The sequence below is a fragment of the Nycticebus coucang genome, chromosome 5 (genome assembly GCF_027406575.1).
Source record: "Nycticebus coucang isolate mNycCou1 chromosome 5, mNycCou1.pri, whole genome shotgun sequence".
In the NCBI taxonomy this organism is placed as follows: Eukaryota; Metazoa; Chordata; class Mammalia; order Primates; family Lorisidae; genus Nycticebus; species Nycticebus coucang.
Window position 1 is genome coordinate 54581674 of NC_069784.1, and position 25428 is coordinate 54607101.

At 41.9% G+C, this 25428-nt stretch overlaps 2 protein-coding genes across 7 annotated transcripts in view; both read right to left on the minus strand.

The window, feature by feature from the left end:
- Nucleotides 1-1218: 1218 nt before the first annotated feature.
- On the minus strand, nucleotides 1219-15501 carry CTSK (cathepsin K). Its single transcript, XM_053590781.1, has 8 exons — nucleotides 14167-15501; nucleotides 12707-12827; nucleotides 12173-12295; nucleotides 11937-12092; nucleotides 10167-10385; nucleotides 4940-5105; nucleotides 4059-4164; nucleotides 1219-1892 (listed from the first exon to the last, which is right to left on the minus strand). Exons 2-8 carry the CDS (start codon nucleotides 12824-12826, stop codon nucleotides 1793-1795), a joined length of 990 nt encoding a protein of 329 aa, XP_053446756.1. The 5' UTR covers nucleotide 12827; nucleotides 14167-15501; the 3' UTR covers nucleotides 1219-1792.
- A 138-nt stretch (nucleotides 15502-15639) lies between these two features.
- ARNT (aryl hydrocarbon receptor nuclear translocator) overlaps nucleotides 15640-25428 on the minus strand; it is an 82883-nt gene continuing 73094 nt past the window's right edge. For 3 of the 6 annotated variants that reach the window (XM_053590708.1, XM_053590706.1, XM_053590709.1), the window contains 8 exons: nucleotides 25146-25256; nucleotides 24895-24967; nucleotides 24621-24744; nucleotides 24030-24132; nucleotides 23501-23648; nucleotides 20154-20316; nucleotides 18980-19146; nucleotides 15640-17649 (listed from right to left, as the gene is read on the minus strand). In XM_053590708.1, coding sequence (XP_053446683.1) covers nucleotides 17560-17649; nucleotides 18980-19146; nucleotides 20154-20316; nucleotides 23501-23648; nucleotides 24030-24132; nucleotides 24621-24744; nucleotides 24895-24967; nucleotides 25146-25256 — 979 coding nt within the window. In that variant the 3' untranslated portion in view covers nucleotides 15640-17559. Of the gene's footprint in view, nucleotides 17650-18979; nucleotides 19147-20153; nucleotides 20317-23500; nucleotides 23649-24029; nucleotides 24133-24620; nucleotides 24745-24894; nucleotides 24968-25145; nucleotides 25257-25428 lie in introns of those variants that run through there. The other 3 variants (XM_053590710.1, XM_053590707.1, XR_008380078.1) reach the window with 2 other exon arrangements.

The window sequence follows — 25428 nt, forward strand, 5'->3', positions numbered from 1 at the left end:
GAGGCTGAGGCAAGAGGATCACTTGAGCCCAAGAGTTTGAGGTTCCTGTGAGCTCTGATGCCACAGCACTCTATCCAGGGCAACAGAGTGAGACTCTATCTCAGAAAAAAATAACAATAATGAAAAGAAAGAAAATAAAACCCCATGAAGGATCAGTGACTCATTCCTGAGCTTACATAATTAGTATTTCTTTCATTATAATTGGTATTATTAGTTGTTTATTTCTGTCTCTAACATTAGGCTACCATATTCTTGAAGTCAAGGTCACATCCCATTAATGTTTTTCTCCTTTCTAGCTTTAACACATTGCTTATCACACAGTAATAAATATTTACAAATAAAAATAAATTTTTCACAATACTTGAATGAAATAAAAGGGTGTCTGATACATGATAAACATCCAGTAAATGGAAACTCTTTACAGTAGTAATAATGGGTATTTAATAAATATTTTGTGAAAACAGGCAAATCCATGCTGATTTATTATCAGCCAGCTAATTTATTTCAGAACTATACTGGTTGGAAATTATTAGAAAAGAACTTCAATTTCCTGTTTTGGTGACAGCAAAAATTTAGGTTGTAGAACCTCAGAAAGGGCCTCACCATATTTTTCAAGAACTCCTTGTTAGTACCATGGTGAGTATAAAATTAAAAAATTAAGGAAAAAGGATATTTTTCAAGACCCAGCTTCACATCCTGCTTAAGCTGGTCCCCCTACAGGCAGAGTTAAATGCTGAGATCTCCTTATGTTTACTCAATCCCAGAAACTCAGTGCAGTTATTGTTATAGAGTAAGCACTCAGTGTCACTTGAAAAGAATGATCAAATAAATAGGGCTGAATTTTTTTTTTTTTTAGACAAGAGTCTCACTGTGTCACCCTCAGTTGAGTGCTATGGTATCATAGCTCACAGCAACCTCAAACTCTTGAGATTAAGTGATTCTCTTGCCTCAGTCTCCCAAGTAGCTGGGACTATAGGCGCCCGCCACAACACCCAGCAATTTTTGTTGCAGTTGTCATTGTTGTTTAGCTGGCCCGGACCAGGTTCAAACCCGCCAGCCTTGGTATATGTGGCTGGTGCAAAAAACTGAACTACGGGCACCACCCAAGGTTGCGTTTTTAATGTGACAATCTCTTCAACCAGACTGTGAGCATATAGAGATCATGTTTTATTCATCTTTTTGTCTCCAACATCTATCCAGCACAAAATTAATGTGTACTTATTAAATTGTAGACAAGAGACAAATACTTTATTTCAAAATTGCAAAGAAAAGAAAAGAAAACACATTTCTCATATGATGTAAACTTGTACCAAAGACTTATGAATATACTTTTGAACTGTAGTGGAAAATACAGGAATTTCTATCTTGAGGGTATAGTAGAAAGGAATTTGGAAACTGTGAAGTAAGGTTACCCTAGTTGTGGAGGGTGGTTAAAGCTAACTAATCCCAGTGAGTAAGAATTTAGTCTCCATGAAGCTCTCTGCCTCCACCTGGACAGTATCAGCCCCAGGACCACCCACCAGGGCAGGCTGTGGTCGCATCTCTCAGCCTCAGAGTACACACCTGTCAGGGAAATTCCTGCTGTGGCCATGATGAGAAAAGACTTGGGTGTGGGGAAGGACGGCAGCAGGGATTGCCTGGAGTCCAAACAAATGGAGAGACTGAGAGGCAGACTGGTAACACCACATCTGCTTCGAGAATGGCACACTAACTCCCTTCTAAAGTATGTATGCTATTACACTGCACTACTGCAGAAGGAATGGAATGGTAGGATGGGGTTGGCTGGCTGGAATCACATCTTAGGGAAGCTGGCCAGGTTAGCAATGCCACAGGCGTTGTTCTTATTCCGAGCCATGAGGATATAGCCTTTGTTTCCCCAGTTTTCTCCCCAGCTGTAGGACCAATTAAGAAAAATACTTTCAGTTTAGTCATTAAAATACTTACTGAGTATTATGCTAGGCACTGATAGTATATAAAAACGAATAAAATCTTTTTTACCTTTAAAGAATTTAAAGTCAAGAAGTGAGGAGAAAACATAATACTATAGTTATCAAAAGTGGGAGATACTGCATCTGATCAAGAGGACCAAAAAAGCTTTGATGTAAGAGGTGGCACTTGAGCTGAGCCAAGAGAATGGGTAGAATTTTGACCTGTGGGAAGGGGATGGCACAAAAGGGGTGTGAAATGAACAGAGGCAGGAATGCATGGGGAGTGTGTTAGGATCTGGTGGTTGAACAATAGTGTGCTGGACAGGGTATAGTGGAAGACATGTCTGGAAAGGGAGATTGAGAACAAGTTGAATTATCTTTACTGTAAGCCTACAGAGTTTGACTTCTACTTCATGAACCATCATAGTGGAGAAGCCAGTGAAGTTTTTTGAATAGGAGAGTGATATGATTAGAGTTGTATTTGGGTAAGATTAATCCTGAAAATATAAGTCCAGAGCATAAGAAAGATACAAGAGCAGCTGAAGCTGGTGATTTTAATTTGGGAGAAAACCCCATAGGAGGGAGGGGATTATGAAGTGCGATGAGATTATAAAGGAAAGGAGTGGAGAGACTAAAGGACAGGAGAGACAAAGGGAAAGGAGAGGGGAGAGATGGGTTTGTATATCTTCCAAACGATTTTCAGGAGTTTTCTGTCCTTTTTCCCCAATTAGCAACTTCTCAAATTACCCACTACATTTTACTTAAGACCCTATCCTGCCTCGTTCTCCTGTTCCCTGCTTCTTCACGGCCACACACCCCCTCCCCACCAGTGTTCCTGACCCTGCCTGGGTGTGTCCCTTACTCCTCCAGCTCTCTTGGATATTCTCTCTGCCCTTGGCACCAGATCGAGAGAGAGTAGGGTGAGTGCCTGGGGCTGACTATAGGCACAGAAGCTACGGGAGATTAGAACAGTGCTCAGGTTCACCCTGAGTTGGGACTGTGATAAAAAAAGGTTGTTTCACCTGAAGCAACTCTCAGTCTTATAATCTAGCCTTCTAGGTAGCCCCCCAACTTTGCTACACCACTGCATTAGTCTGTAATCCTGAGAGTCTAGGATTCCTGCTCCTTGGGGAACAGCAAGGACAACAAATGTAATCAGTCCTGCTGCCAGGTTGGTTGTGACCAACCAGAAAAGGAAAAGTATGATCTTTTTTTTTGAGACAGAGTCTCACTATGTTGCCCTCGGTAGAGTGCCGTGGTGTCACAGCTCACAGCAATCTCAAACTCTCGGGCTTAAGCAATTCTCTTGCCTCAGCCACCCGCCACAACACCTGGCTATTTTTTGGTTGTAGTTGTCATTGTTGTTTGGCATCCTGGGCTGGGTTTGAACCTGCGAGCTCTGGTGTATGTGGCTGGCACCCTAGCTGCTGAGCTACATAGGTGCCGAGCCGAAAAGCATAATTCTTATAAATCTGCCCCTCATTCCCAAAGTCACAAGGGCCTAAAAAGAAATGGGAGCCAGGGTATCCTAGAATTTTATTTGTTCCCAATAATAATTAGGAAACTAATTTGTTTTTGTTATTTCTTTTTTTTCTTATCTTATTTCTAAAAAGTGTTTCTCTTCACAGACTTCACAATTTGTGTCAAGTTCTTATATACATATATAAAACTCCATAATCTTCAAGAGTCTCTTGAAGAGCCAAAAGCTCCACAAGGGAATATTAAACCTTTACAGTGTTCTCCTGCTGCCTATACACAGAGTGATAATGGAAACTTCCCTAAAAATTGATCACATTAGAGACAAAAGAAAGTAAAAATATGTAATTGCAAAGCTTCTCTAGACTCTTTTTGCTACTTTATGTCGTGTTAGTTAGGCCCTTGTTTCTTATTGGCTCTGTTCCCCGTGTGTGGAACTAAGCACCTGGCACGTGGAACAGTGTCCAATGCCTACTTTGAGTGCTGACCACTAAATGTTAGACACAGAATCTCCTCTGCCTGGAAAGATAAAACTGAAAAGCCTGAGGCAATTTCCTCTTGAATTGGGAGTGAGAAAGGAATATTAAGAAGTTAGAGGTGAGGCTGGATATTCTAAGGATGATTGAGACGCAAAAGCAGTATTCCCATCATTACCTGTTTTTAATTATCCAGTGTTTGTTTCCTTTCTGGATTCCATATCCCACTGCCAAAACCGCATGGTTGAGATTGTCACTATTGCAGCTTTCATCATAGTACACACCTAAGAAACAAACTTTCAAGGTAAGGCTCTCTGCAATACAAGGACCACCCTGTGGGGCATCCCAGTCTAGAAGACTGTAGAATACCAACCCCTCGAGAGAGTTTACAACAGAGATTCTCTGCCCTGCAGCAATAGTTTCTCTTTGGCAGACTCAATCAGAATATGAAAACTAAGTACTGTGAGGTGGCTCACATCTGTAATCCCAGCACTCTGGGAGGCCAATATGGGTGGATTGCCTGAGCTCACAAGTTCAAGACCAGCCTGAGCCAGAGCAAGACCCCATCTCTAAAAATAGCCGGGCATAGGGCAGCGCTTATGGCTCAGTGAGTAGGATGCCGGCCCCATATACCAAGGGTGGTGGGTTGGAACCCGGCCTCAGCCAAGCTGCAACAAAAAATAGCCGGGCAAGAGAACTGCCTAAGCCTAAGAGCTGGATATTGCTGTGAGCTATGACGCCATGGCATTCTACCAAGGGCGACAAAGTGAGACTCTGTCTCTAAAAAAAAACAAAAATATCTAGGCATTGTGGCAAGTGTCTGTAGTCCCAGATACTAGAAGGCTGAGACAGGAGAATTGCTTGAGCCCAAGCGTTTGAGATTACTGTGAGCTGTGACACTATGGCACTCTACTGAGGGCGACAAAGTGAAACTCTGTCTTAAAAAAAAAAAAAAAAAGAAAGAAAAAGAAAACTAAGTACTGAAAATACCTTGTGTCCTTTGAGAAACCACCAAGCCCATATCATAAAAGACAGTTATCTATAGGAACAGCTCTTTACCTTTGCTGTAAAACTGGAAGGAGGTTAGGCTTGCATCAATACCCACAGAGATGGGTCCCACTCGGGCCACTGCCCTCTTCAGGGCTTTCTCGTTCCCCTCAGGGATCTCTCTGTACCCTCTGCATTTAGCTGCCTTGCCAGTTGGGTTGTACATGCAGCTTTCATCCTAGAAGAGACAAGGTTGTGATAGGACTAGAATGAAGCAGCAGGCAATGAGGTGGGGAGTGAGAAACTCAACTGATGTTTTGAGTAATGACAGTGAATGAGAAGGGGCAGCAGACTAGAGTCTCCTCACCATTTTATTAAACTATAAAAAAAAAATGTGAAAAGTGAATTCTTAACTTTTATCACTGATAAAAATCAATTCCAGGTGCTTGGAAGACATAAAAGTGGAAGGAAAAACTTTAAAACTTAAAAAGGAGAAAGAATATTTTTATTACCTCAGAGTAGAGAAAAATTGCTGAAATAAGAATTTTTTAAAAATGTACAAATCATCTTCTGGCTGTGTAGTATTTGTGGGCCTCAGAGGGCAGGAAGGTGTCAACTACTATATGGAGACCAAGATCAAGGCTCAGCTACAGGGAGGGCATGGGCCCTCTGCACCTCTATTAGGGAAACTGATAAGGGGCAAAGAATTTTGGCTGGAGCCTTATGCTCTCAGTAAAGATAGAATATATAAGTAAAAACAAGTGACACTAAAATATATTAATTAAAGAACTTATAATTTAGCCTGTGACAAATTGTGGAATCTAATGATAGCCCACATCAAGGTGATATATTCTTTTTGGCAATTTATTTTCCCTTAGACTATCCCTTCAAAACTCTAAGGTTTCATCTATAAGAATATGTTATCTATTACTAAGGAGGCTGAGGCAAGAGAATCGCTTGAGCCCAGAGTTTGAGGTTAGTGTGAGCTAGGCTGAGGCCATGGCACTCCAGCCTGGGCAACAGAGAGAGACTCTGTCTCAAAACAACACCTTAGCCTCTCAGAGTGCTGGGAATACAGGCCTGAGCCACTGAGCCTGGCCCATTTGATGATACTTTAAAGTCAGAATAACATGCCAAGACTTCAACTTACAACACACATTATATTAGTATTTACATATCTTTTTAAAATTCCTCAATTTTTTTCTCAAGACAGAATCTTACTCCGTGCCCTGGGTAGACTGCTGTGGCATCACAGCTCACAGCAACCTCAAACTCTTAGGCTCAAGCAATCCCCCTGCCTGAGGCTCCCAGAGTGTTAGGATTACAGGTGTGAACCACTACGCCTGGCCTCTTTTTTAAATTTCTAAAAATCAGTAAGAAAAAGGAAAACTTACCCAATTAAAAATGGGCTGTAAATAAAATTCAGTTCAGTGAGGAAGAAATGCAAATGGCCAGATAATCTGAATCAGTGGGATTTCTGAATCAGTGGGATTTCTTATCATTGCTGGTTGGAGTATTAATTTTTCCAAATACTTAGGTAAACAATTTGACATTATGCAGTGAAGTTGAAGATAGGCATACCCTAAGACCCAGATGATTCTGTTCTAAGGTGTTATATCTTAATAAGAAATGTTTGCACATGTGCTTGAGAGACATGCCCAGGAATGTTTATCACAGATAAATAGACCTGTAGATAAATCTTATCTTTGCTACATACTAGTGGTATGAATTTGAATATGCTATTTTATCTCCTTAATATCAATTTTCTCACATATAAAGTGAGGCTACGTCTGCCTTATAGGGCTGATAGGAGGATTAAGTGAGAAAATGCACTACTGGGTAGCGCCTATGGCTCAAAGGAGTAGGGCGCCGGCCACATATGCCAGAAGTGGTGGGTTCAAACCCATCCCCGGCCAAAAAAAAAAAGAAAGAAAGAAAATGCACTACTAAGCACATAGAAGCTATTATTTAATTACTAAAACTTTGTGTCCCTGCTCCAGAGGCTCCTGTTAGAAAGGGCTCATAGAGGGAACCCTCCCTAACACATTCTGCAAAGCGAACATCACCCTGATACCACATTCAAGAAATGACCCGACAAAAAAGGAAAGCTACAGGCCAATCTCACTAATGACTGTTGATGCAAAAATACTCAATAAAATCCTAGCTAATAGAATACAGCTGTGTATTTTTAAAAATTATACATCATGGCTGGGCGCCTGTAATCCCAGCACTCTAGAAGGCCAAGGTGAGTGAATCGCCTGAGCTCAGAAGTTTGAGATCAGCCTGAACAGGAGAAGCAAGACCCTGTCTCTACTAAAAATGGAAAAAAGTAATCCAGATTTTGTGGCAGGCATCTGTAGTCCCAGATACTTGGGAGGCTGAGGTAAGAGAATTTCTTTTTTTTTTTTTTTTGTAGAGACAGAGTCTCACTGTACCGCCCTCGGGTAGAGTGCCGTGGCGTCACACGGCTCACAGCAACCTCTTAACTCTTGGGCTTACGCGATTCGGTAAGAGAATTTCTTAAACCCAAGAATTTGAGGTTGGTTGCTGAGAGTTAGACACCATGGCACTCTACCCAGGGTGACAAAATGAGACTCTGTCTCAAAAAAAAAGAAAATTATACATTATGATCAAGTGGGCTGGTTTAACAGATGCAAATCCATAAATATAATTCACCACATAAACAGAAGCAAAAACAAAGACTAGATGATCCCCTCAATAGATGCAGAAAAAGCATTTGATAAAATTCAGCATCATTTTCTGATAAGAACACTTAAGAAATTAGGCATAGGCTTGGAGCCTGTAGCTCAGCAACTAGGGCGCCTGCCACATACACCAGACCTGGCAGATTCGAACCCAGCACGGGGTCTGCCAAACAACAATGACAACTACAACCAAAAAATAGCTGAGCATTGTGGTAGGTGCCTGTAGTCCCAGCTACTTGGGAGACAGACAAGAGAATTGCTTAAGCCCAAGAGTTTGAGGTTGCTGTAAGCGGTGATGCCATAGCACTCTACCAAGGGCAACATAGTAATACTCTGTCTCAAAAAAAAAAAAAGATAGAGGTCATCTATGACAAACTCACAGCCAATATCATACTAAATAGAGTAAAACTGAAAGCATTCCCACTTAGAACTGGAAACATCCGCTATCGCCATTACTATTCCACATATTGCTGGAAGTTCTAGCCAATGCAAATAGGCAAGAGAAGGATATTGAGGACATTCGAATGGAGGCAGAGGAGGTCAAACTCTGGCTATTTTCTGATGACATGATGCTAAACTTAGAAACCCCCAGACACTCATCTACAAGACTTCTGGAAGTGATCAAGAAATATAGTAATGTCACAGTGTATAAAATCCATGTCCACAAATCAGTAGCCTTTTTATATTCTAATAACAGCCAGGTTGAAAGCAAAACAATACCTTTCACAGTAGCTTCAAAGGAAATGAAATATCTAGGAACATATCTAACAAAGGAGGTGAAGGATCTCTACAGAGAGAATTATGAAAACCTCAGAAAAGAAATAGCAGAAGACATTAACAAATAGAAGAATATATCATGCTCTTGGCTGGGAAGAACCAATATTGTTAAAATGTCTATACTTCCCAAAGCAATGTACAGATTCAATGTGATTCCCACTAAAATACTAATATCATACTTTGAAGGACTGGGAAAAATAGTTCTTCATTTTGTATGAAACCAGATAAAAACTCACATACCCAAGGCAATTCTTCGTAATAAAAACAAATCTGGAGGCATCACTCTGCCAGACTTCAGATTATACTACAAGTCCACAGTGATCAAAGCAGCATGGTATTGGCACGAAAGTAGAGACATAAACATATGGAACTGAATAGAAAACCTAGACATGCAACTAGTCTATTATTGCCATCTGATCTTTGATAAACCAGACAAAAGCATACACCGGAGAAAAGAATCCCCTTTCAATAACGTGCTGGGAGAACTGGATAACCACATGTAAAAGATCGAACCTGCACCTCTCACAGCTTACAAAATTTCACTCACAATGGATAAAAGATTTAAATCTATGACACAAAATGATGAAAATCCTAGGAGAAAGAGTGGGATAAACTCTAGGTAATATTGGCTGGGGAAAAGTTTTATGAAGATTCCATGGGCAATTGCAACAACAAAAATAAATAAATGGTGCTGGGCACACTGGCTCATGCCTGTAACCCTAGCACTCTGAGAGGTGAGGTGGGCAGATGGATTAAGCCCAGGAGTTTAAGACCAGCCTGACCAAGAGCAAGATCCCATCTCTACTGAAAGTAGAAAAAATTAGCTGGATGCTGTGGCAGAGGCCTGTAGTCCCAGCTACTTGGGAGGTGGAGGCAAGAAGATCTCTTGAGCCCAAGAGATTGAGGTTGCTGTGAGCTAGGATGATTCCACAGCAGTCAACCCCAGGGGCCAGAGTGAGACTCAATCTTAAATAAATAAATAATACTTAGTTAAGCTAAAAAGCTTCTGCACAGCTAAATACACAATAATTAAAGCAAACGGACAACATTCAGAATGGGAAAAGATATTTACATGGTATGAATCTGACAAAAGATTTATACTTAAATCTATAGAGAATCCAAATTAACAAGAAAACAGCAAACAATCCCATCTATTACTGGGCAAGAGATATGGAGAGAACCTTCTCTGAAGAAAACAGATACATGGCAAAAAAAACACGTGAAAAAATTCTCATCATCCCTAATCATCAGAGAAATGCAAATCAAAACCACCTGGAGATATCTCCAAACCCCAGTGAGAATCGCCCACATCACAAAGTCCCAAAGTCCCTGGGTGAGGACCACAACTATAACAGGGACCTTACCTAACAAAGACAAACAATATAACCTAATCATTTATATGCTCATATTAATCTGAAATTTAAAAAAGGAAGAAAGGCCTCGTATTATATTGCCCACTAGCCCCAAATCACATAAAATAAAGCTATATAATTCATGAAAATAGCATAGTGAATGTGTGGATTTTCTTTGTGTGGGAGGGTGGGGGTTGAGCAGAGGGTTATAGAGATTTAGAGGTTTATGGGGTAACCTATCCTCTGTTTTCTCTCCAGGAAAGAGAGGCAAATCAGAACTATGGAAGCCTAAGCTCCCTAAATTCTGCCAGATTATGAAATCTTCATGGTATTCTGTGGGAAATTATTCCATCAGGAAAGCAGGGTAGGATAACAGAAAACGAGATTTCTGTAATTGCCTCTAGTACAAAATACCATGCAGAAGAAGAAGTTAACAGAGGTGTAGAACTGCAGGGGTTAGCTCACCTGTCCCACATATGGGTAGGCATCTTCGGAGTCAATGCCCCGGTTCTTCTGCACATACTGGAAGGCATTGGTCATGTAGCCCCCTCCACAGCCATCATTGTCAGACACACAATCCACCAGGTTCTGGGGGCTCAGATTTAGGAGTTTGCCAGTTTTCTTCTTGAGTTGGCCCTCCAGGGCACCCACAGAGCTAAACGCCCAACAGGAACCACACTGACCCTAGGAGGCACACAGAGAAACTATCAATCACTGCTGTGCACACTTGCTATATCTTCTCTCCACATGCCTGAAGAAATGCCACACGTTCTATAAACTTCAGCACAAATATTGCCTTTGTTACGAAGTTTTCCTTTTCCTCTTCATTTAACATTTGTGGCACTGTTCTATTACTATTACTAACTGTTACCATCTTTACCATGGGTAGCAGTAAAGCAGAGAAGCTCAGACTACTGGCTTTGGAGGGCTGTAACCTTGGTCATTAGCCATGTGACCTTGGGTAAGTTACTAAACCTATCTGTGCCTCAGTTTCCTTATCTACAGGCATAGCCTATAGATATAGCTGCTCAGGAGGCCGAGGCAGGAGGATCATTTGAGCCCCAGAATTTGAGGCAGTAGTGATCAAGCCACTGCACTCCAGCTGAGTGACACAGCAAGACCCTATCTCCAAAAAAAAAAAAAAAAATGTTAGCAATTAGTGTTTGTTCAGTTAGACTGTTGATTTTCTTTCATTTCCCATTCTATTTTTTAAGATTGAGGATTTCTAGAGGACAGAGTTTATGTTTAAGTCATCTTTTTTTGAGACAGGATCTTGCTTTGTCACCAAATCTGGACTGCAATGTCAAGATCATAACTCACTGCAGCCTCAAACTCTTGGGCTCAAACCATCCTCCCCTTACCCTCCCGAGTAGCTGAAAGTACAGGCCACATCATAAGGCTGGTTAATTTTTCTATTTTTTTTTTTTTTTTGCAGTTTTTGGCCGGGGCTGAGTTTGAACCTCTGGCATATGGGGCCGGTGCCTTACTCCTTTGAGCCACAGGTGCCATCCTAATTTTTCTATTTTTATAGAGATGTTTGTTGTCTGTTGCCCAGGCTGGCCTTGAACTCCTGGCCTCAAGCAATCCTTCCACATTGGCCTCCTAAAGTGCTAGGAATACAGGCAAGAGTCAAGATGCCAGGCTGTCGTAGTCATCCTAGCACTGTATCTGGTAAGTTCTAGGGGAAAAAGGGTTTGATCAATAAATGTTAAATCAATTGTTCATCTTGCTGACATAATCCTGTATTGTTTTGTTTTTTTTGCAGTTTTTGGCTGGGGCTGGGCTTGAACCCACCACCTCCGGCATATGGGGCCGGCACCCCACTCCCTTGAGCCACAGGCACCGCCCCCTGTATTGTTAAGGTTATGGGAAAACTGGCATTCTCAGCCTGGTAAGAATGTAAGATTGTAAAAGCTTTTTTGGAAAGGATTCTCTGTGACCTAGCAATTCCAATTTTAGGATTTATTTTGCATCAATCTTTGTACCTGTGTACAAAAATACGTGCACAAGGATGCTTACTGAAATACTATTTGTAATAAAAAAAAAAGAAACCCAGAAATAAGCAAAATGTACAAAAATAGGTGAGGAGTAAAATAATGTTAAACTCTACTCTCTTAGCATAGCAAGATACGCCGTATTTCCTTCCTGGTGCCCTCCTACCTCAAGAACAAAGCAGCAGCAAAAGGAAGAGGCCACGCCAGACTACAAGTGCACACCCAGGAGGAAGGAGAGTACCTGGTTTTTGACAGGAGTAACATATCCTTTCTTTCGATAGTCAATAGAATCTGGGGCTCTGCCTTCCCAGTCAGGGACATAGAGGGTGTCGTTACTGTGGGAACGAGAGGGGGGCACTTTGAGTCCAGTCATCTTCTGAATCACCTCTTCACTGGTCTGAGATAAGGAAGAAAGAGGCATTAGCAAGAAACTAAAGCAAGTAAGGCAGGTGGGTAAGGAGCTGAGGGTCAACTCACCATGTCCCCCAAGTGGTTCATGGCCAGTTCATATGTGTGGACACCAAGAGAGGCCTCAAGGTTATGGATGGAAATATACTTCAGGTTTTTTTCCCAAATTAAACGCCGAGAGATTTCATCCACCTAAACAGAGCATAGTCAGTACCCACACAGACTGTGGACAAAGTTGCAGATGCAATGTTGTGGAAGTTTTTAGGAGAAAAGATCCAAGTCACAATTATAAGGACCTTAAAGAAACATGTAAACAAATACAAGTAATACAATGCAAAGGTCTAGATAGAAAAATTGCTTATAGGCTAAAAGCATTAATCTGAGAAGTCTTTCCAAAAGAGAACTATAAGACAGGTATAAAGCAAAGGAAGGATACAACTTGATGGAGGGCGAGTTGAGGCAGAGGAATGGAAACTGTTAATAGCTTAGGGAACGGGGACAGGTTTGCTTGGAATGAAGCATATGAAGAACGGAGTGTGGAAGCTAGGTCTGGAGGTCCCAGTCTCAGCCCCCCGCCACACCCCTGGCCAGGTCCCCAGGCACCTTGCTATCATACTCCTTCCTGTGCGTCTTCTTCCATAGCTCCCACTGAGTGTCCAGTATCTCCTCAGGGTACAGAGCAAAGCTCACCATGGGTAGCAGCATAACCTTCAGTCCCCACATCCTAGGGAAGGGCATAATTAGGGGAGACTTTCACTCAGCAGAGGGTTCACAGCCTGGCTTGGGATGAGGAAATAGTGGGAGCTATATTCCTAGAGGTGGCTCTTAACCTTTTAGGAGTTGTAGGCTCCCTTGAAAAACTAGTAAAAGTAAAATGCACGCACACACAGTGATAACCCAGGGATTCGTGCTGTCAATGAATCCCTTCCTCTGAACCGTTAGGCAAAGGAAAACTAGCCTCTCTGAGGAAGGTAGAGAGAGAATGGTGATTTTCATATGATAGGAGAGGCCTAAGTTTGGGTACATCTGCTTCCAAGAATTCTGACCTAAGGAGATTCAAATAACACACCCTCTCTCATTCTCATACACACACACACACACACTTGCACAGACAACCAGACCGGGGTCAGCTGTTTCCTCTAAGGTCCCCAGCAGACTTGGAGATGAACAAGGTGAGAGCATGAATAGGGTTACAGAATGTAGAAAGGAGAGATTTCCAGCTAAATTTTGCTTCCTGATAATTTTTTCAGAGTATTCTCTTCCTTGCTTAAATTCTAGCACTTTCCCAGGTCTTATTAGAAAAGGACAATAGAAAATTTGAGTGTCTTCTGTCTCCTTACCCTCCTTTCTCTTTCCCCTGGCTCCTTAGGCAGGAACTGCCCTAATCTTAGCCAGATGCTGTGGGTTGGATGATTCCCCCTCCCCAACAACAAAAAACCTCTGTGGCCGCAACACAGGACAAAGAGAAGCAAGGCCTGTTAGAACAATGTAAGACAATTCTATGATGATTAAATTCAGAAGTTTACTCTAGCTTAGCTCATTTCTTGCATTGGTTTGCTTAATTACAAGTCCTCCATTTTATGAAACATTTGCAGGCGAAGCAAGTCATACAACTTGAGTAATTTCTGAATTTATAGTCCATTTTTGTGTAATCTTTGCTAGCTGGCAAAATTAATAGCTGGCGTGTAGAGGGCTTTGAGCCATCTCAGGAAGCACGGGGCCATCACCCCTGTGGCACTCTCCCTTCTCCCTATTAGTGAGTTAACCCTTTGGTCCTTTTTGGCCAAGGCAGAAAACCCTCAGAGGCTACTTTTAAGGGATGGGTAAGGATTCCCTGTACCCTTTACTTTTACTGATAACCAAGTACGTATATATACATATTGTATAAAGAATCCTGAAGATTTCCAGGCAGACTTTACTTGGCCAGGAAACGGGTATTTCTGTTTTCGTCTGCAGAGCCTACAAAGTTTATTGTGATCCCCAAGTCACTATCTCTCTAATACTCCTAAAAAAGAGAACTGGCAGGAAAGAAAAGTTAAGATTGAGGAAGGTAAAAATGTTACCTGCTGGTGGGAATCTGTTGTTGGATCTGGTGTCAGCAGGGAAGTATGGGCAGATGACTGGGGAGTGCTAGATTTATCCCATCAGGATTGCGGAAGTCAGCTCTAGCTGTCGGCTGGAAAATGTGGATAAGAGGAGGCGGGGATAGAAATGCTGAGAGAAGGGGGACTTCAGAAGGGGGGAAGGAGGCAGTGGACTTGCACAGTGGTTGTGTGTGCGCGATGCATACGCCAGGTGGAGAGTAGCTATAGGGCCTCACATGGCTGTCTTTTGGTGCAGACAAAAAGGATCTCAATACATTATTACTCAAGTAGGGGTTCACCTTCTCTTTTGGTGAGGAAATAGAACAACGCAGCCCTAATCCCTCCCATCTTCCTTATTATCTTTTATTATGATATTGGAAGATTATATTTTTTCCTACCATTTTCCTATTACAACCTACCTCCCAACATTGAAAAGTTTTTAGATTTGTGTCTGACCCTCCCCTCTGGGATGAAGAAATAAACTGAAAAGGGTAGGAAGGGAAGCCATAGGCTCTAAAGTTGTATTTTATAAGTTTGCTGGCTAAAAGCTATTACCACATCCAGTAAGAGAATAGCTCTCCCAGTCTTAACATATTTTGCTGATGGAGAATAGGCCCAGGAAGTTCAGATGGAATTAGCTCTTAAGTAACTTCATTATGACAGCACTTGAATCAATGCCCAAAGTCCCATGGATTCACGTGTTGAGTCTGTGGCTAAACCCTCAGAAGGTGGATGCCTGACGTACATCATCTGTCTCTAATATTAAAATCCCCATCTGGGTCCCAGTCTCATGAGTTTCTGGAAATGCTTCCCCAACATCCAGGCATCTGACAGATCACAAGAATCTAGCTCAGTTCCCAAACCACACCCCTAAACTTCATTTTCTTCCATAAACAGACATAGGGAAAGAGGGTTCTTGTAGTAAAAAGAATAATACATGGAATCTAGACTCACTTTCCAGCCGGATTCTACAACAGACCCTCAATGATACGGGCTTATGGCTCTCGATTTTTAAGAGTTGTTAATGAGCCAACATGGTCCTAGAGAGAAACCAGGTCCAGACCTGAAGAGTTTAAATTTCCCCATCCCCAACTCCTTTTAATCCAGAAGTAAACATACTGAAAGGAAGGCATCCATATGTGGTGATTTCCAGTTCAGCTCTTCCTCTCTCTCCCAAGGACTTGGACAGCCCCCAGCCATCCCATCTTGTGGTCAGGATGTCCCTGCTGATTTTACTCAGAATGTGTCAGGATCAGGAGGACCAATGTGGGGGAAGGGTGCAGAGGGATCAGAGCCCTGTGATTTCTGATTCCTGAAACTAAAGGCTCATAATGTGCCTTATGTTTACATGTCTGGCGCTCAAGCTATGGATCCCTTTAATTGTGGGTGATTGTTGTTTATGAGACGAAAAAGAACAAAAAAGCCACAATGAAGATCACACAACACAAGAAATTTTACAAAAGGAAAAAATACTTTGTTTTAAAATCTTTGCTACATGTCATTATTTTTGCCACTGTAAGGCTTGGCACAGATGCCAGCAATACAGAAATGGCCAAGAAAACAAAACAATCAAAAATAAAACCCTGAAGGAAAAGCAGAAACAAAACCCCCAGAGCGTCTTCTCCCTCTTTTTCCCTCCCCCAAAGCCCTATAATAACTGTACAATATTATAGTCTTGATCACATTTAAAAACAGCTGATTACTTAAAAACAAGGATTCCATTGGAAACTCAACTTTTTGGTTTCATAAGTTGTGATATAAATATATATGTATACTGTATGTGTGCACATAGAATAAAAAAATACACTGTCTCATTTTTCACTCTACTACCTGGCACCAGACTAGAGACAAAAGGGAGGGAAACCCAGTAAATGACATTCCTTCAGCCTCTCCAAGGCCATCTGTGCTCCTCAGTCCCCTGTGACTACATTTCACATATCTTCTCATAAATTCAGTCTTGCACTTAGATACTGGCTAGAGCCAATTAAAAAAAACAATAAAACCGATATACATAACTGTTACCTGAGGAAGATAAAGGATGAAAGTAGTAACCTGATTCAACATCTATATGGCTATAGTTAATTACCAAGTGACCCTGTTGGGATAGGCATCCAGACACCATCTGTCACATAGAGTTATACTTGTGCTTTAAAGCAAAACCCAACCTCGAGGTTAGAGAAGAAGCAAAGAATAAAGAACTATTAGCCCAGGAAACACTCATATCTCAGTTTCTTGTTAGAATAGATATTTTGAGGATGGGTGAACAAGGCTACTTTGTAAAAAGGGCTTTGCATTTGGTTTATATTCTAACATGAGGATTTGCACTGGGCCTGCTAATCCAAGAAGTTGAGTTTCCATGCAAAAATAACCTCTACAGAACACACATCATATGTGATTCTGATAGAAAAGTGCAGCATTATCCTTATGGCCATGTCCAGGGTTTCTGAAAGTGTTTATCTTGCCAGTCTATTTTGGTATGCTTGCAGATCTTCCAGATAAGGTGAGAGCACCAAAAGTGGGAGTGATCCAGCTTTATCGCTTTAATGTTCTTTGAAAAACCAACCATACCAACAGAAGACTATGTATCTGCTTTACAGTTGCATGTAGGTTAGATATGGATGTAAGCACAGCCAAGACATTATTTAAATACTCTTTGGCTGCAATACTAAGTAGAAAATGTCTGAAGATTTAACCCCTTAGGACTCTTTGAAAAGCACACTGAAAGACAAAATCTGGGACAAATTTTGCATAACTCCCTAATAGGAAGAAAGAACTACAGGAAGAGCACGCGCATGCGCAAACACACATGCGCACACACATAAATACACACACAAGAAGCCAGCCCCCCCACCACTTAACATGTTTCTTTCCAGAGGAATTGCTCACACAGGCAGCAGAAAGAGCCTATGCTTACTTCCTAAAGCCCCATGTATACCTACCATGTTCCATGGTCCTTTAACATAGGGACATTTCTCCTCTCTTGTACTCTATGCAGAATTTCTCTCTAAAAACAAGCCATACTACTCAAGGCAAATAGTGGATGCCAGGTTCTTCTAACCTGCTTCTTGACACTAACACAAATCATCACTGCACAACTTCTGGTCAGGAGATGTAAGGAAAGGCATTCTAACTTCACCCAGCCACAAATTTTCAAAGGGTCAAAAGCCTTGGAGATTTAGTGGATCTCTCCTATAAATTTTACCTCAGAGAGGCAGGACGGCAGGGGAAAAGCCAAAAGGCAAAAGGGGGTACATGTCAGGGGTGAGGGAAGGGAAGGGAGAGGAACTTTTATTCTGTTTACAGAAGGATTTGCTTTATAAAAAAAAAAAAAAAGACTTTTCTCCCCCACCCCTTATCCTCACCCCAAAAGTTCTATTCTGAAAAAGAGGGAAACATTGTTAGATCAGGAAATTCTTCATTGTTGTAGCTGTTGCTCTGGTCTCCCAGCATGGAGAGCATTTCCTAATGAGAGAAAAAAATTAAGTTGGGGTCACATACCTTACATTATCAAGTTCCCTCCCAACAATCCCCTGCACTGCCATCCCTGACACCAAGCATCGCTGTTATGCTGAGCTCTCTCAGCCTTCCTTACTTCCAGCAACTCTGACTCCTTTAAATCATAGCCTTTCTTCCTTACCCCTTCTCTGTCTTCTTCCTACAGTTCTACTTTTTTTCTTTTTCTAGTTCTCAATATTTTCAAAGGAGAAAAATCTGATTGCATAACATTCCATATAACCACCTATAGATACATGGAGTCTTGTATTCTTTTTGTTTTCTATCCAACACTGTTTTGTCTTCTTTCACTCTTTGCTTTAAAGTAGCTCTTCCTTTGTCCTGCTTGAGACTACTCTATGTTCTCTAGTGGTCCTCTCAGAACTTACATAAACATTCTTTTACAGGTATGATCAATGTTCTATTTTATATATATATATTTTAAAAATCATCCTGCCTCTCTTATTTTTATTATTTATTTTATTTTACTTAATTTTTGAGACAGAGTCTTGCTCTATTGCCCTAGGTAGAGTGCAGTGGTATCATCATAGCTCACTGGAATCTCAAACTCCTGTGCTCAAGTGACCTCCTGCCTCACCTTCCTAGAGTGCTAGGATTACAGGTCTCAACCACTGCACTTGGCCTATCCTGTCTCTTTTAAACCCAAAGCTACTACGAAATGGGGATGTGGATCTCCTTGAATGAACTAAAGTGACTATCTTTGACCTCTTCCTATGGCGCTTCACTTCACTAAATTTCATTCTGGTTAAAGTGAATGCATTACCCTAAGTTCACAATCTTTTTTTTTTTTTTTTTTGGCCGGGGCTGGGTTTGAACCTGCCACGTCCGGCATATGGGGCCGGTGCCCTACCCACTTGACCACAGGTGCCGCCCATCACAATCTTTTTTTTTTTCTTTTTTAAAGAGATGAGTTCACACTAGGTTACCCAGGCTGGCCCTAAACTCCAAGGCCTTAGTCTCCAAGTACCTGGAACTATATGCACACACCTATACACCCAGCTTCCATAATCTTTTCAATTACAGAAAATTTATTCCTAAAGTCATCCCTGTCTTCTCATATATGCCCCAAACCAAAATCCTCACTTGATTCAGGCATGCTTCCTTCTCTATTTCTCCTCCTAGTCCATTTCTCTCCCAGTTTGTGATTTTCTTTTTGCCTTTGCCTTTTCTTTTTCCCATCCCTTACTCTCTCCATTTCTTCCTTCCAGTCTTTTTTTTTTTTAACCTGTAGGTAGGTGTGAACAGTTTCTGATTTTCTGAAGTCTTTTCTCCTTCTCACCTGGAAGACCTCAGGCTGACCAGGTTGCTGTGCTGATGGCTGCTGAACATGCTGCTCACTAGAACTTGAGCGATGATGAGCCTGCTGGCCTTGCCACTGGGGCCAGACACTGACACCCTCTGCTGTTCGTGTCTGGAATTGTCCTGCAGTCTGTCCAGTCTCTGGAGCTAGAAATACAAAAGAATAAACAACTCTAGTCTCTACTGGAGAGGAGAAAGTGGCATATATAAGCTATTCATTTTATCTAGGATAACTTCTGTCCTCTCTGCCTCTTCTATTTCAAAACCCATCCCCAAGTTAATTTTTTTTCTCCAGTCAGCCTTTCCAAAGAGTCCTTTGCTCATTTAGATTAATCTGCATACTATTAATTTTTTTCTCTTCATTTAGCATCTCACTGTTGCCCAGGCTAGAATGCCATGGTGTCATAGCTCACAGCAACCTCAAAATCCTGGGCTCAAACGATCCTCCTGCCTCAGTCTCCCAAATAGCTGAGACTGGGCACCCACCACACCTCCTTCTATTTTATATTTTTAGTAGAAATGGGGTCTCGGTCTTGCTCAGGCTGGTCTTGAACTCAAGGGATCCTCCCACCTCAGCCTCCCAGAGTGCTAGAATTATAGTTGTGAACCACCATATCTGACCTGCTTACCATTAAATGTTTGACAATTTACATGCTTGTTATATGTGCTACAAGTATTTTTCACGTTGGTAAGTTTTGTTTTGTTTTTGAGACAGAGCCTCAAGCTGTCACCTTGGAGAATGCTCTGGCAGCACAGCTCACAGCAACCTCCAACTCCTGGGCTCAAGCAATTCTCCTGCCTCTGCTTCCCAAGTAGCTAGGACTACAGGTGCATGCCACAATGCCCATCTATTTTTTGGTTGCAGCCATCATTGTTGTTTGGCGGGCCTGGGCTAGATTCAAATCCACCAGCTCAGGTATATGTGGCTGGCGCCTTAGCTGCTTGAGCCACAGGCACCAAGCCCATGTTGGTAAATTTTAGTAGGCAGTCCAAACAGAAGGTCACCTTCCATTTCCCTACAATTAGATCAGGGTACCCAGGACATAAGCCAACAGTTTTAACTACTTAATCCTTTCTCTCTCTCTTTTTTTTTTTTAATCCTTTCTCTTTAGTGGTGTGATTTTTCTGTTGCCTTCTTTCTAGTCTAAACTTACCAAAACTGGATCCCCGACTGGTGAGATTGGGGTAGGCAGCAGCACCAGGTGACACAGTGGGAGCACCGGAGAGGGACATGGGGCTGAAGGAGGATGGAGTTTGAAAGTTGCCCACACCAAACTGGGAAGTGTGAGTCTTGGCTGTAGCCTGGGTAGTTACCTGCTAATGAGAGCAAGAGGTAAAGAACAAATGGAACATTAACATTATTGTATATACCATGCCTATGAGAATCAACACTGTTAATCACATCATCCTTCTGAACCAAGATCATCACTGATTTGCTACTGTGTGAATTTCTTCTGATTAAGTCCCAATCTCTTAACACTATTTTTTTGGCAGCTAAGATAAAAGTGCAAAAAGCAAAGACCTATGGGATTAATGAAAGTTGTGAGAATTAAACGAAAGCATTTTGTGAAGTGTGAAGTTATATAAAACTAGAAGCATTAATAATTGAGGACTATATGCACAGAAAAGACTCTTTGCACCACTGTTCCATCTGTTGTGCATGCATTTGATCCTAATGATGTTTTTTTTTTTTTTTTTTTTTTTTGTAGAGACAGAGTTTTACTTTATTGCCCTCGGTAGAGTGCCGTGGTGTCACACAGCTCACAGCAACCTCCATCTCCTGGGCTTAGGCGATTCTCCTGCCTCAGCCTCCCGAGTAGCTGGGACTACAGGCGCCCGCCACAATGCCCGGCTATTTTTTTGTTGCAGTTTGGCCGGGGCTGGGTTTGAACCCGCCACCCTCCGGTATATGGGGCCGGCGCCCTGCTCACTGAGCCACAGGCGCCGCCCCTAATGATGTTTTTTTTTTTTAATGAAAACTATGTGTCTTTTACCATAACAGCAATGCACATCATTGTGGAATATTTGGAAAGTGAAGAAAAAGACAAAGAAAATAAGAATCATTCATAAATCTATCACTAGAAACCCATGGTTAGTATATTTGTATAATTTCTTACAGTTTTTCTTTTCTTATGCATTTTGTATATAATTAAAGTCATATGCATATAACATTCTGGAGCCTGGTTTTAGTTTTGAGTTTTTTACTTAAAATATTATTTATAGAAATATATAGTAATTATTAGAGAATATTTGTCTTAGATATAATATATTACATGGTAATATGTACATTATGTAAGAATTTTTCAATTTTTTTATAAAAAGATATCACTGTATATAAATTAATAAATAATTTTCTGTTTGGTTCCTGTAATATATAGTCCCAAATAAATAGAAAACTTCTTAGAATCTATTCCAAATCTCAAAATTAAACCTGCTCAAAATGTTCTGTGTGAACAATTCTGATTTATAATGAATATGTGAAAACCATGGACTCCAAAGAGATTTTTGGATTATATTTTGATTTTCTTTTCTTTTTTTTTGCAGTTTTTGACGGGGGCCGGGCTTGAACCCACCACCTCCAGAATACGGGGCCGGCGCCCTACTCCTTTAAGCTACAGGCGCTGCCCTCTTTTTTTTTTTTTTCCTTTAAGACAGACTCTACCTCTATTGTCCAGGCTAGAGTGCCATGGCATCAATCTACCTCACAGCAACCTCAAACTCCTGAATTCAAGCAATTCTCTTGCCTTATCCTCCCAAGTAGCTGGAACTACCAGCACCTGCCAAAACTCCCAGGTAATTTTTCAGTTTTTAGAAAAGAGTCTGACTCTTGCCCAGGGTGGTCTTGAACTCTAGCTTAACGGATCCTCCTATCTCAGCCTCGTGGAGTGCTAGGATTACAGGTGTGAGGCACTATGCCCAGCTTTATCAGTAATTTTTTTTTTCTTTTTTGAGACAGAGTCTCAAGCTGTCGCCCTGGATAGAATGCCAGGGCAACATAGCTCACAGCAACCTCCAACTTGACTCGAGCAATCCTTGCCTCAAAAACTCTTGCCTCAGTTTTTCTATTTTTAGTAGAGATGGGGGTCTCGCTTTTGCTCAGGCTGGTCGTGAAGTCATGAGCTCAAGCAATCTACCTGCCTTGGCTTCCCAGGGAACCAGGATTATAGGTGTCAGCCACCGCACTTGGCCCAGTGTATTTTTTTTTCTTTTTTCATTTTTTACAGTAGCCTTTTATTTTTTATGCCTATTATGCCATAAATTCATCAAGAATAGGTTCCAGCAGCTCCGGGGCCTTTCCAGTGGATATGACAAAGCTTGCTATGTCTATTATGCCATGAATTCAGAAGGAATATGTTCCAGTACCTTATGCCCCCTTCCCACTGGTTCTCTTGGTTCTCCTATGTGCTGTGCTGTATGCCTTTTACACCACGAATTCACAGGGAACAGGTTCTAGTACCTTACGCCCCCTTTCAACTGGTTCTCTTGGTTTTCCTGTGTGCCGTGCTATAAGCCTTTTACGCCATGGTTTCTTAGGAATAGGTTCCAGCATCTCAGGCTTCTTACCACTGGTTCTCACAGAGTGGGCTTCTCTGGGTGGAGTAGGCTGGCACATCAGTTGAACCCAGGCACCTTTCTCTTCTCTTTCCTTCTTTTTCTCATCATTTTTCCTTCAGGAAGCTATTTCAGCTCTTGAAGTGCTTAATATGCTCAATACAAACATTTATGCCCTTGGCAAGAATCTTAGCCTTGTTTGTTTACAATAATGCCAATAGCATGCTGGGTGATACAGTGGACTCTTCCAGTTTTGCCATGGTAACATCTGTGTGGCATGCCTTTTTGAACAGTACCCATTCCTTTGATGTCTACAGTATCACCTTTCTTGTAGATTTGCATGTATGTGGCCAAAGGTACAATTCCACATTTTCTAAAAGGTCTAGAGAACATGTGTTGAGTGCCTCTCTTCTTTCCCTTTATGTCTGTCATTTTGGTGAACTACTGGAAGATGGCATCTCTAGCCAAAAAGCTTTATCTGTAAAAAAAAAAATTTTTTTTTTTTTTTTGAGACAGAGCCTCAAGCTGTTGCCCTGGGTAGAGTGCTGTGACCTCACAGCTCACAGCAACCTCCAACTCCTAGGCTCAAGCAATTCTCCTGCCTCTGCCTCCCAAGTAGCTGGGACTACAGGCTCCTGCCACAACGCCCGGCTATTTTTTGGTTATAGCCATCATTGTTGTTTGGCAGGCCCAGGCTGAATTCGAACCCGCCAGCTCAAGTGTATGTGGCTGGCGCCTTAGCCACTTAAGCCACAGGCGCAGAGCCTTATCTGTGATTTTTAATTACCTAGCTACTCTCACCAAAGATGAAAATTGAAAGGTGGAGAATGGGAGTTGGGGAGAAGGTATTCGAAATAAACAATAATTTTACATATGCCAAAAAAAAAAAAAAAAAAGTTCAACCAACCAACTAAAAACAATACACTGACGACACTAAGATAAGTTTTACCTGGGCAGAGAAGCCTGGGCGGGTACTAGGGGTCCAAGTTGAGGCTGATCCCTGGGTAGGGTTAGAGTGGCGGGAAATCTGGGCCAATATCTGTCCCGCAGAAGCTGATGGTTGGACGATGGTTACAGGAGGAGCCAGACCACTATTCCTAGGTTTGAACAAAAAGTAAGGTAAATGATTGAAAGGATGAATTTACCACAGAAGCTAGGAATTGAAGGACAATCCAGTGCTATCCCCTAGATTCCCTTGACTTACTTGGGATTAAGGAAAATTTGATAATAGAATTTGTAAAAGACTAGAAAGACCGTCACATACTGACCAGGACACAGAGATGGAGCCTAGCATATGGCAACAGGACAGGTACAAAGGTGTCAGAGGAAAAAAAGCAGCTTCTTTGCCTCACATGAGGCCCTACCAGCTCTAATGCTTTGTCTGAAATAACCAGAGAAAGCAAGGAAAGAATAAAATTTGGATTCAGTGACTGAATCCTTCAGGGCCTTGTAAAGCAGCACACATATACGGGGCTCACCTGAAATTCTCTGCCGGCCGGGGGGTAGGAGGGAATGTGTTGCCCTGGGAGAATAGCTGTTGGGTGGCAGGGACAGTGCTGGAGGAGATGCCTTTACTCTGATCTGTGGACCAAAAGGAGTCAGGGAAGGCCAGTCAAGGGGCTGTAGTATATTACTTTAGTTCCTATTCACTAATGAGGTATAATGATTAGGTGGCTATACATTGGAATATCATTGATTAGGCAGTGACAGGCCCATCAGTAAGTGATCTAAACAACAATTTAAAAGGGGAACAAAGGCTCGGCACCTGTAGCTCAGCGGCTAGGGCACCAGCCACATACACAGGAGCTGGCAGGCTCAAATCCAGCCGGCCTACCAGGGCATTATGGTGGGCGCATTATGGCCCGGGCCTGCCAAACAACAGCTGGGCATTATGGCGGGCGCCTGTAGTTCCAGCTACTTGGGAGGCTAAGGCAAGAGACTCACTTAAGCCCAAGAGTTAGAGGTTGCTGTGAGCTGTGATGCCACAGCACCCTACCTAGGGCGACAGCTTGAGACTGTCTCAAAAAATAAATAAATAAAAATAAGGAGGGAACAAAGAGGAAACATACCTGCATTGATGTTGGAATAGATTTCTGAAAATCTTGGGTCTCCATCCTGGGCAAACAGACCATCTGACTTCTCCAAGGGCTTGTTGTGCTCTGGTCCTGTGGCTGTCACAGGCTGAACAGAAACCTACGGAATGCAATAATAAAAATAACTATTAAAGGTTTAACATGATAATTTAGTAACCTTGAAATCCATATAAAGTACACATACACTGTAACTGGCACTGAAGAACTCCAGAAAACACTATCATCTTCAAGGAAGAAGGTATATACGCACCTGGGAATGATTGTAGCTGGCCAGTCCATCTCTTCCTGGTACCATGTCCAATTCTGTTTGCTGTTGTTGCTGCCTATATGTCAAATGCCAGTGAGAAGAAAAATAGGAAAAAGGAAGATTTTCTTTTTTAAATCTGGGGAAAGGGCCTTAAAAAAAATAAGCAAACAATAAAACAAAAAATAACCAAGGCTGCAAATAGCCACCCCTGGGCTACTGACTGCTCAACTGATGATTCTTCCACCATTTATTACCTGGGTGCCAGCTGCCCTGAACCCATCTCCAGGGGTAGGCTGGCTGTGGGACCTAGCTGTGGCCTCTGGATTGCATTGGATAGTGTAGGCCGTGGTTCCTGGCTAGAGTTCCTAGAAGAATAGAGAAGACAAAATAGAGAAAATAACAAAGGAGGGTGGGAGAATCTGACTCAGTACAGAAAGTTTTACAGATTCATCTGTAAGTGGAACAAACAATAATAAATCCCCCTTTCTAAGTCCAATCCTATAGGTAACTTATGACCTCAGTTTCAGCAAATAATTC

Coding starts and splice junctions, on each gene's coding strand:
- CTSK (XM_053590781.1), bottom strand. CDS start 12,826: ATGTGGGGACTGAAGGTTATGCTGCTACCCATGGTGAGCTTTGCTCTG. Junction 12,093..12,172: donor TGAACCACTTGGGGGACATG/GTGAGTTGACCC, acceptor TCCTTATCTCAG/ACCAGTGAAGAGGTGATTCA. Junction 1,893..4,058: donor CACTGGATAATTAAAAACAG/GTAATGATGGGA, acceptor TTGGTCCTACAG/CTGGGGAGAAAACTGGGGAA.